Source organism: Microtus ochrogaster, unplaced genomic scaffold (assembly GCF_000317375.1).
Source record: "Microtus ochrogaster isolate Prairie Vole_2 unplaced genomic scaffold, MicOch1.0 UNK88, whole genome shotgun sequence".
Classification (NCBI taxonomy): Eukaryota; Metazoa; Chordata; class Mammalia; order Rodentia; family Cricetidae; genus Microtus; species Microtus ochrogaster.
In genome coordinates, this window is record NW_004949186.1 from 646,195 (window position 1) to 656,729 (window position 10,535).

The 10,535-nt window shown below is 41.5% G+C and overlaps 1 protein-coding gene across 2 annotated transcripts in view; it reads left to right on the plus strand.

Moving 5' to 3' along the window:
- Positions 1–10,535, plus strand: part of Dgkh (diacylglycerol kinase eta) — a 165,646-nt gene that overhangs the window by 129,802 nt on the left and 25,309 nt on the right. For both annotated transcript variants that reach the window (XM_026777878.1, XM_005370871.2), the window contains exons 19-22: positions 1,802–1,919; positions 3,619–3,729; positions 3,857–3,953; positions 9,723–9,830. In XM_026777878.1, the coding sequence (XP_026633679.1) occupies positions 1,802–1,919; positions 3,619–3,729; positions 3,857–3,953; positions 9,723–9,830 (434 nt within the window). The remainder of the gene's footprint in view (positions 1–1,801; positions 1,920–3,618; positions 3,730–3,856; positions 3,954–9,722; positions 9,831–10,535) is intronic.

Below are 10,535 nucleotides of genomic sequence, written 5' to 3' on the forward strand. Positions count from 1 at the left end.
GGAGGAAGTATGTGTGTCTCAGAGCTTCCTGAGGACCTGGAGGAAGTATGTGTGTCTTGGAGCTTCCTGAGGACCTGGAGGAAGTATGTGTGTCTTGGAGCTTCCTAAATTTATGATGGTTGTAAAAAATCCTTTGATCTTTGTTCGCTAGAGTTCATTTAGACCTGAAAAGTAGTTTCTCATGAAATTTCTTTTTAAAGATGAGCTCTATAATTCAAATAATGGTTTTTATAATTCATATAAGGTTAGAGACCTTTGCTTCCCCCTTTCAGCACCGATAGAACCGCCAGACAGATGATCAGGGAATTGATAGGGAACAGAGTCCACATCTAAAGAACACTCAACCACAGAAGAAGACACGTTCTTCTCAAGAGTATGTAGAACATTCTCTGAGACAGGCCGTAGCCAATTTGGCCACAAACCGTTCTCAGTAAAATCAAAAGGATCAAGATCTCATGCTTGGGTACTTAATCTCAGCCCAGTGGGGTGAAAGAACCGAAGAGAGAATGAGATTTGGGCAGTACACAGATGTGGAAACGTGCAGGGGAGTCAACTAGAGAAAATAATAGAGAATCGATAAAGTAGAGAACAGACACACAGCATCCTGAACCTTAGCTGATGCAGCTGGAATGTGCTTAGAGTGGAGTGTGTAGCTGTTAATGCTGCTTGGAAAATCGACATATCTCTCTCTCTCTCTCTCTCTCTCTCTCTCTCTCTCTCTCTCTCTCTCTCTCTCTCTCTCTCTCTCTCGTGTCAGTCTCCTGATAGTCATCCTGGGAAGCAGGGACACGAGCAGACTGGTCACAACAAATAATAATACGAGAGTGTAAATAAGAGAATTAAAAACTCAGGAAATAAAAAAAAAGTCAAGTAAAGATTCATATCACTGAAATCAGGAATGGGAGAAGTCTTGAGGCATCTTTATGGAGCTTTGAGATAAGATGCTGATGGAAACATAAACCCAGAGGAAACAGGCAAATGCCTAAAAGCACGTGAACTAAAAACCCCACTCAAGAAGAAATAGAAATAAAATACTAGCAAGAAAAGCCAGGCGTGGTAGCACACACCTTGGGAGACAGAGGCAGGCAGAGCTGTGTGAGCTCCAGTACAGTACTCTGCTTAGTAAGCACCGGAGCAGACCGGGCTACATAGAGAGACCCTGCCTCAGAAAGCCAGGAAAGGGAAGAGAAGGGGTAGAGAGGGGAGGGATAGAGAGCGGAGGCAAGGAAAGAACAACGGTGTGCCTTCCCAGATTTATCTTGTATATAGAAAACTCCCAGAGTTGCGTACATGTGCATGCATGCTTGTACGTGCACACAAGCAAGCTAAACCACTAAAACTAATAAGCGAATATACTAAGATTACACCGTAAATGATTAATCTGCAAAAATTAAACCTTTATCATTATATTTCTATACACTGCAACTGAACAATCTGACCATGAAATTAAAAATAAAGTTCTCCTTGAAATTGCACCAAAAATGGCAAAAACACTTAGGAATGAATTTAACCCAGGAAGTGAAACACTAGAAATGACAAATTATAGAATTGCTGAATGGTGAGTGAGAAAATATCACAGATACTCCTTTTCAGGTTATTCTCTCCACAGTTACTTATTTCAGCACACACACCTTTGGAAATATTAAGACCTGCACGTTTCTAAGTAGCATCCTCTTTTCAGTGTTGGCTCCTGAGGGGTCATGGGCTTTAGTAGAAGATGTCTGGGACAAGTTCAGGCTCTGAGTGGACCAGGTTTGCCTCTGCTTTCTCTTAACCTGTGCCCCTGGTGAATTTCTGTCAGGTTTAAGAGCAGGACTCGCTGCCTCAATTGCCGGGAGTTCCATCATCAACAAAGTGCTCCTGGCCAACATCGACCCTTTTGGTGCCACACCGTTTATTGACCCGGATCTCGATTCGCTGTAAGAAACGCTTCAGTTATTCGGCCTCAACTTTTTACCGTCTGTTTTGTCCTAATCCTGACATTTTGCATGTGTCCCAAAGTGTATGGTTCCATCTGCAGAAAGGGTGGTGAGCGTGCTCAGAAGTTGGTAATGACCAGCTCTGTGGTCTGTCTCTTTCTCACCCATTGTTCAGCAGAGATTCTCTGGGGCAGCACTGCTGCCTCTTCCTGAAGGTTTGCCTTAGTGCCAGTTAGCGCCTGTGTCTATGCCATGGCCCCTGCCTTCTCTTCTCAGCCTGCCAATCCTGCCATCTTTCCACATCCTGCTGCAGTTTCCTTGTTCCCAGCTTCTCACCCACATTGGTCTCGCCTCTTTCTAGACTCCCCAAAAACACTTCTGGCAGCGGGAGATATACTTTTTTTTTTCATTTTAAAATTTGCTTTGTGAATGTGTGTGTGTGTGTGTGTGTGTCCATCCATGTATGTATGGGTACATGTATGTGTGTGGAGGCCAGAGTTTGAAGCTGAGAGGCTTTCTTCCCCACTTTCCCTCCTGTATGCTGGAGACAGGGTCCCCCCTGGGACCCCCTGTTAGTTTGGCTGGTCTAAACGAGGTAGACAACTTGCTCTGGGCCCTGTGTCTTCCTTGCGTGTGCTGGCTGCAGGCTGACTGTCTTGACCACTGGGCATTTATCTGACCTGTCTCCCTAGCTCAAAAATGTTCTTGTTAAAAAAACAAAACAAAACTTTTTTTTTTGTTTTGGCATTTCTCAAGGATAGCATTTATTATATGTTATTTTTGGAAAATTTTTCCCTTTTTTGTTTTTGTTTTGTTTTTGTTTTTTGAGACAGGGTTTCTCTGTATAGCTCTGACTGTCCTGGAGCTCACTCTGTAGACCAGAGTGACCAAGGCTGGCCTTGAACTCAGTGATCTGCCTCCCTTCAAGTGCTGGGATTAAAGGTGTGTACCACCACCAGGCCTTTTATTATCATTATTATTATTTGTCTAAGAGTATGTGTGTGTATGTATGCATACATGTATGTGTGCATATCATGGCATGTATCTGGAGATCAGAGGACAGCTTGCAGGTGTCAGATTCGTTCCTTCTACCATGATGATCCCAGGAAATGAACTCAGGTCATCAGGTTTGCTGATAAGCACCTTTACCAGTGGTGGGAGGAGAGAAATAACTCCTTCAAATTTTCTCCCGATCTCCATACACTATGGATGTGTGAGACACCTATCCACCCCATAAAAAAGTAATTATGAAAATAAAAGAAAATCAAGTATTAACAGTATTTATAATATATTGAATTCAGAAGTTTGTTTTTATTGTTTGTCCATTATTATGGGTTGAGCGGAAGAGACTTTCTCATGTTTAAGAAGAGGACTATCGGCACTTGCTTCAAAGCTCTCCCATAGATACTGTCTTCAGCCTGTATAGTCACCACCGTATGTGGCCGACAGAAGGCTAACGGCTGCTAAGTTAAATAGACAACAGAACAATGTCTGTCTCTGCTTTGGTTTTACCTCAGGCCAAAAATTCTGCACGTGTACTGTACTTGTGCACTTGGCCTGTCTGTGGGAATGACTTCTGCTTTCTGACCCTCTAGGAAGAATGGACGCTTAAGTTATTTTTGAGTGTAACCGTGTAAACAGACTGGACGTGTTGCAACGCATCTGAAATTGACTTTTATGTACTTTTCCCTTATCATAGAGACGGATACTCAGAAAAATGTGTCATGAACAATTACTTTGGGATTGGATTAGATGCAAAAATTTCATTAGAATTTAATAATAAGAGAGAAGAGCACCCTGAAAAATGCAGGTAATTTCGGGAATGGCGATAATCTTGTTACGTGAAGGCAATTTTACTTTAATTTCATTTATTGTCTCTTTTGCTTTAAGGAGTAAATAAATAACATTTCCTGAGATTGCACAACAATATTTTTCAGAAGCCGAACTAAAAACTTGATGTGGTACGGAGTTCTGGGGACCCGGGAGTTATTACAGAGATCATACAAAAACCTGGAGCAGAGGGTCCAGCTTGAGGTGAGTTCATCTTGAAGTGAAGACATTTTAGTTTATCTTGCATAGACAATTTGTAGAGCGAAGTTAACCTAATTTCCTTTTAATTAATGATTCCTTGTATTCTAAAGATAGAGTTGACCCTGTGTAACAACAGGCTCAACCTTAAACTGTCCTCCTTTGTTTGTGAAGTTGGGAATACCAACATGGAGTCTTGCAAGGACTTTAGTAGGACAGTGTCTTCAATAAAGGACTTCTTTACTCAAATGTTCCGATTTTATAATGCCTAATGTTTTATAGAGTCCTGGAAAGTTGTATTTGTAGTACATACATTTTAATTTCAATATACACCTATTTTGATCCACTTATTTCTAACAAGTCAGTTAAAAATAGGATTTTGGGGGTTGGGGATTTAGTTAAGTGATAGAGTGCTTGCCTAGCAAATGCAAGACCCTGGGTTCCAGCTTCTGGAAAAAAAAAAAGAAAGAAAAGACAACATAACAAAAATAGGATTTTGACAGTTTTTTTCTTTCTTTCTTTCTTTTTTGATTTTTGAGACAGGGTTTCTCTGTAGCTTTTTTGGTTCCTGTCCTGGAACTAGCTCTTGTAGACCAGGCTGGCCTCGAACTCACAGAGATCCGCCTGCCTCTGCCTCCCGAGTGCTGGGATTAAAGGCGTGCGCCACCACCACCTGGCTGACAGTTTTCTTTTCTAATTTAAGTAGAAACAGACAATAAAAGTTATTTAATTTTTTGTAGTAGCAGAGAAAAGATAATTGGGATTCCTTGGAGTCTATCAACTACTGTAAGCCTCTTTTCTTTCATGCTCGGGCCAGGGCATCTGTTTTCCACCTCATTTCCTGTTGTGATCAGAGCATTTTTTAATTTAGAGTGTACCACTAGTACAGAGAAATTTATAACTCATAGGTCTTAACTGCTTTGGTTAACTAGACTAAACTGAGTATTGTTGCCTTGTCCTTGTCTTAACACTGGGGTGTAGGCTAATAGATGATCCAGTCACTACCAACTAGATGTCACAAAGATAAGCCCATTGGTCCTTTCCACTCTGAAAAATTATCACCGGGCATTCAGCTGCTTTGACTTACGGTTGTTTCTAAAATTAAAATAGAGTCTTCCGGGTGAGTGGCTCCAAAATCAGGAAGGTTCACCTTTTACAAAGGCTGTCCTCCACAGTCCTGCCGCATGTCAATTTTGGTGCCCTCGTAGGTATGGTATTGCATCGTATCATATGGTATCGTATATGTGTTCCTTCCTTTTTGATCCATGTCCTCAGTTGACCTCACTTCTTAAGAACAGGTAGAGAGCTGTATCGTTGTTAGCCTTAGTGTGTAACAGTAGCTGGCACTGCCTCGAGGGAGCCGTGAGTAGCGAATCAGATAATTTGATAAGGAGAGATGCTCCTCAATTTGTGATGAGTGACATTTCTAGCATGGCTCCAGACCTGACTGGGGCATGCGGGAATGAAGAAATGACAGACAGACAGACAGACAGACAGACAGACATTTGGACAGAAAACTAGAGTCGATTGGTCTGGTCTCTCAGCAGGAGAAAGCCAACATTCCAGGAGCATAGCAGGGTATAGGGTTGAACAGGGAGGTAGGGTTATGACATGATGATAACCAAGGAGGCAGGATTTACAGTAAACCACTCGATCCAGGAGACAGGTTCAGATAACCTTTGGTAGGAGCATGCTCTAAGTGTGCCGCCTTTAGGCCGTAAACATCCAGAGGGCAGAAAGCTATGGTGGATGTTTTCTGCACATTCTGTCTATACTAGCTAGTACTTTGGTCTACCAAGGAAGGGTACCAGGTCCTTGACAACACACATTCACTTCCCTACTGCTTCCTCTGCTTCCTCCAGATCATAAATTAGTGGGGGAAGAGGGAACTCAAAAAAACACATGCCTGTAACCCCAACTCTTCTAATGGAGCAGGGCAATTGCCCACATTTCAGGTCTGGCGTTTCAAGCCAGCCACTGCCCCACAGAGTGACCCTTCCTTTACAAAACAAAACAAAAAAAAATACAAAACCATTTAATAAGCCTAGCCTTTTAAACAACTTATCAAGGGCTTGCCAGCCCTGCACATGCTCAGAATGCTTACTTGGCCCATAGCTGATGTCGTGATCCAAAGGCTGCTTTGTAATCCGTATTGACCGTCCCACGTAAGTTTACAGAGTGCTGTACGAGAAATGAACAAGAGAATGACTGCTTGTCAGCCTCGGCGGCTGAATGGTCTTCGTCACTGGAAATGGTCTTTGTGGCTGAAATTTTAAAGAAGGCATCTTACCTACAGCTTTTTTTCTCCCATTTTAAAAGGCAACAAGAACCAAATATTTGTGTCTGCTCACTTGCCTGGGTTCTGACTCACAACTCTAACTTGCCCTTTACCTATCTCTGAATGCCTGCTAAAACCCTCTAAGCATGTGTTCCCTGACATGGGCTTGCCCACTCTTTTTTTTAAAAAATTATTTATTTATTTTATTTCATGCATATTGGTGCTTTGCCTACATGCATGTCTATGTGAGGGTGTCAGGTCCCCTTGAACTGGAGTTACAGATGGTTGTCAGCTGCCATGTGGATGCTGGGAATTGAACCTGGGTCCTCTGGAAGAAGAGTCAGTCCTCTTAAGCACTGAGCCATCTCTCCAGCCTGCTTTTCCACTCTTTAAAGACTGTCCCACCCTCTTATTTTTCACAGATTTCCTGAAGGTTTTCTAGGACATTTGCCGTTTTTCGGACATGTGGCCTTAATTTATCAAATCCATACTGCCTGTGTTTCCTCATGAACTCAGTTAAATAGAGATTGTGTACATAACATCAGGGTTTGTGTTCATGCACATGTGTCAGATTCACTGTGTGTGTGGGAATGCCCATCATTAGTGGATGCAAGCAAACTGTATTCATTTGTGAAACCTTTCAGCATCTCTTCAGATTCTTACAATATTTTATGTGTATGGATGTTGTGTCTGTATCTCTCTGCATTACATGCATGCAGGGCCCAGAAGAGGGTGTTGAATTCCCTGGAGCTGAAGTTAGAGATTGTTGTTAACCTTATGTGGGTATGGGGAGTTGAATCTGAATTCTCTGGAAGCAGCCAGTACTTTTAAATGCTGAACCACCTTGTCAGCCCCAATTCTGTTCTAATTTAAGACAAAACAAAACAAAAAAACAGCAAAAAAATTTGTACACTACATTTGGTAGTACATGCCTGTAATCCTGTATTTGTGGGGCTGGCTGAGGCAGGAGGATTGCTGTAAATGCCAGGCTAGTTTGGGCTGCAGAGTGAGACCCTGCCTTAAAAATGCAAACAGAGACAAAGAAACTTATTTTCTCTTTGCAAAAATAGCATTTTAAAATACTTTTGTTAATTTAGTCATGTGACTTTAAATAGCTCTTTCTCAAGGAACTGTAGCTGGTTTTTCTAGCGGGTTCTTTGTTCCAGCTGTACACTGAGTGCACCCCTACTGCAGATGTGCTCCTGAGCGCTAGGAAGCAGGGTGGATCTTTGAATGAGAAATAAGCTCCTGTTGAATGATTAGCCCTGTTACCTCTTGGTAAAGAAAACAATTATAAGAAATACAGGGGCGGTGAATAGGCGCATGGGGAAATAGGAAATCTCGGTTGCTTTTTGTAAAAGCTGGTTCATACTGAGTTTTCATTTGTTTTAAAGGTTAGGAATAATTTTGGTTGGACATTAAAATGTAGTTCTTGATGACCATGTCTTAATGTAAGAATTAATAAACTGCAGACACAGCATCTATTTTACATATGGTATCTACAAGAACTTTTCTTTTGAAATGAAGGCTTAGCCCCATCAAATGTTCATGTAGAAAAACCTTATATGGCCTTGTTTAAATAATTAAATATGATAATTATAAGAGTTTTAAAATAATTTGAAATATTCTTGACACATAAAACATACATTTTATGGGGCATCAATGTTGTTTTGATGCATTATATATAGTGTATGCTCAGGCACCAATGTTGTTTTGATGCATTATATATAGTGTGTGCTCAAACATAATTTCTCTTCAGACATTTCATTCGTTAACTGCCTGTATCCATCTCAGTATCTGTATTTTTAATTAAGAATGAATAAATATAATAAAACAAAAAAATGAAAGTACATTTGAGGAGCAACATTTATGAAAATGCTAGTTTTGCCTCTACTCAGTAATTACTGTAATAGTCAAAGCTGCATTTCCCATCTAAGTGATAATTTAATTTTCATTTAGTTGAATTAGAGGGTGGGAGTGTACAAAACTATTCAGTATGCATGGTTTTTTTTCCTTGCCTTTGCATCTATCTACATAAACAACACAGCTTTGATTAAAATTTTTGGTGTGTGTGTGTGTGTTTGCATCTGTGCCAGTGTTCCAAGTAGACATGGGGAGGTCAGAGGACAACTTGGGGGATTTGTTCTTTTCCTATGCGTGTGCTTGCGTTCAAGGTATTGAGCTCTGGTTGTCATGGTCGTTGGCACGCTCCGGCTTTACCCACCTACCCATCTCATCAGCCCCATCCAGCTTTCAGTTTCGATTGGTTGGTTGCTGGTTAGTTACCAAACCCTGCCAAGTACCCAGTTGTGAGAGTTCTGAGTGAGGTGGGTGGGGTCAGAGCCTGCTCCCACAGGGCTTGTGTTTAACAGGGTGCCTACACCAGGCACAGAGAGACCTCGGTGATAGGGGACTAGAACAGCATTTCTCAACCTGTGGGTTGTGACTCTTCGGGGGGTGGAACAACCCGTTCACAGGGGTTGCCAAAGCCATTTACATTACAACTTATTATAATGTAAGATGTTTACATTATAATTCACAACAGTAACAAAATTACAATGATGAAGTAGCAATGAAATAGTTTTGTGGAGGGGGGTCCCCACAACATGGGGAACTGTATTAAAGAGTGGCAGGATTAGGAAGGCTGAGAACCACAGGGCTAGAATTTTTAGAAGTGATCTGAAGGAGATTCAAGAAAAGTTCTGCCTGATGTATGAGGAAAGAGAGGAAAGCATATTTCTGATTCAGTTTTTGTAGAAATTTTTTTAATTTACACTTTTCCCCTTGGATTTTTGAGACAGAGTTTCTCTAAGTAATCACCCTGGCTGTCCTGGAGCTAGCTCTGTAGATCAGGCTGACCTGAATTCACAGTGAGGTGCCTACCTCTGCCTCTCTCGTGTTGGGAGTTAAAAGTGTGTGCCTCTACTGTCCAGCTTTTGTTTTTAAAGCTATTTATACTTTAAAAAACTTTTAATTAGGAAAAAAGTAAGATAAAGATCTTTGTAATATTTAAGAGTTTATCTACAAGAAAGCTACAGACATATTACGTTGTATCTCACCCTTTGTAATGTGGAAGAGTGGGTTTACAAGAAAGGTGGTGGCGCACGCCTTTATCCCAGCACTCAGGAGGCAGAGGCAGGCGGATCTCTCTGAGTTCGAGGCCAGGCTGGTCTACAAAGTGAATTCCAGGATAGCCAGAGATACACAGAGAAACCCTGTCTCAAAAAACAAAAACAAAAACAAAACAATACAAAAAAACAACAAGAAGGCAAGCACTGTGGCCACATTTCCTGTCCCAGTACCCTGAAGTAACAGTTTTACTCTTATTGTCTGACCTCTAAACTTTTTATTTTTGAGATAGGATCTCATGTAGCCCAGGCTGCCCTTGAACTTGCTGCATAGATGAGGATGGCCATGAAGCCCTCTGCTCTTCCCATGTCTACTCTGAAGTGCTGGGATTATAGGTATTCTAACCGCCAAGCATTTTTACCTTGCAGTGTGATGGGCAGTACATTCCTCTACCCAGCTTACAAGGCATAGCGGTGCTGAACATCCCTAGCTACGCAGGAGGCACCAACTTCTGGGGCGGCACCAAAGAGGATGATGTAAGTAGCATAGTGGGCTTAGAGTTTGTTTCCTCAACGGTCATAAAATCACTAGAATGTCTAATTTTTTTAAAATGTGCTTGATGATATTATTTTCATATCGATATTTACCCGACAAACGTTTTACAATGTTTGGAAGGTGAGAGGTGGAATTCATAGCTTCTTATGTAAACAGTCTCTCTCATGAATACACTCTAAAGTTCCTCCTGAGTTCCAGCATTAAAGGTGTGCACCACCGCACCTGGCAAGGCATGGCGCTATTTCTGTTTCTTTTGTGTTTCCTTGTATTATGAAACATATTTGTGTGGTACAAACACAGTTGCCCTCAAAAGAATGAAGAAGCGCAAGTATTGAATTGGGCGTACCACAGATAGTGATATATTGCCATGGTCTGGAAGACTTTTACCCCGATTTCAGTTTTAGGCTTAAATGAGCATACAAGGTATAATGCCCATGCTGTGGCTAGATTCTGGTCCTGCTGAAGTATAGCAACCAACTCACCCATTCTTTTCTCCAGTAGAACACCACTCAGATATTCTAACGGTGAAGTCAGTGAGAGTAAAATAAAGTCGACATTCCTAAACACCCCCTAGGTACTCAGAAGGGCTTTATAGTCATTATTAGATATACACATGACTTCCTTCCCTTCTTCCTTCCTTCCTTCCTTCCTTCCTTCCTTCCTTCCTTCCTTCCTTCCTTCCTTCC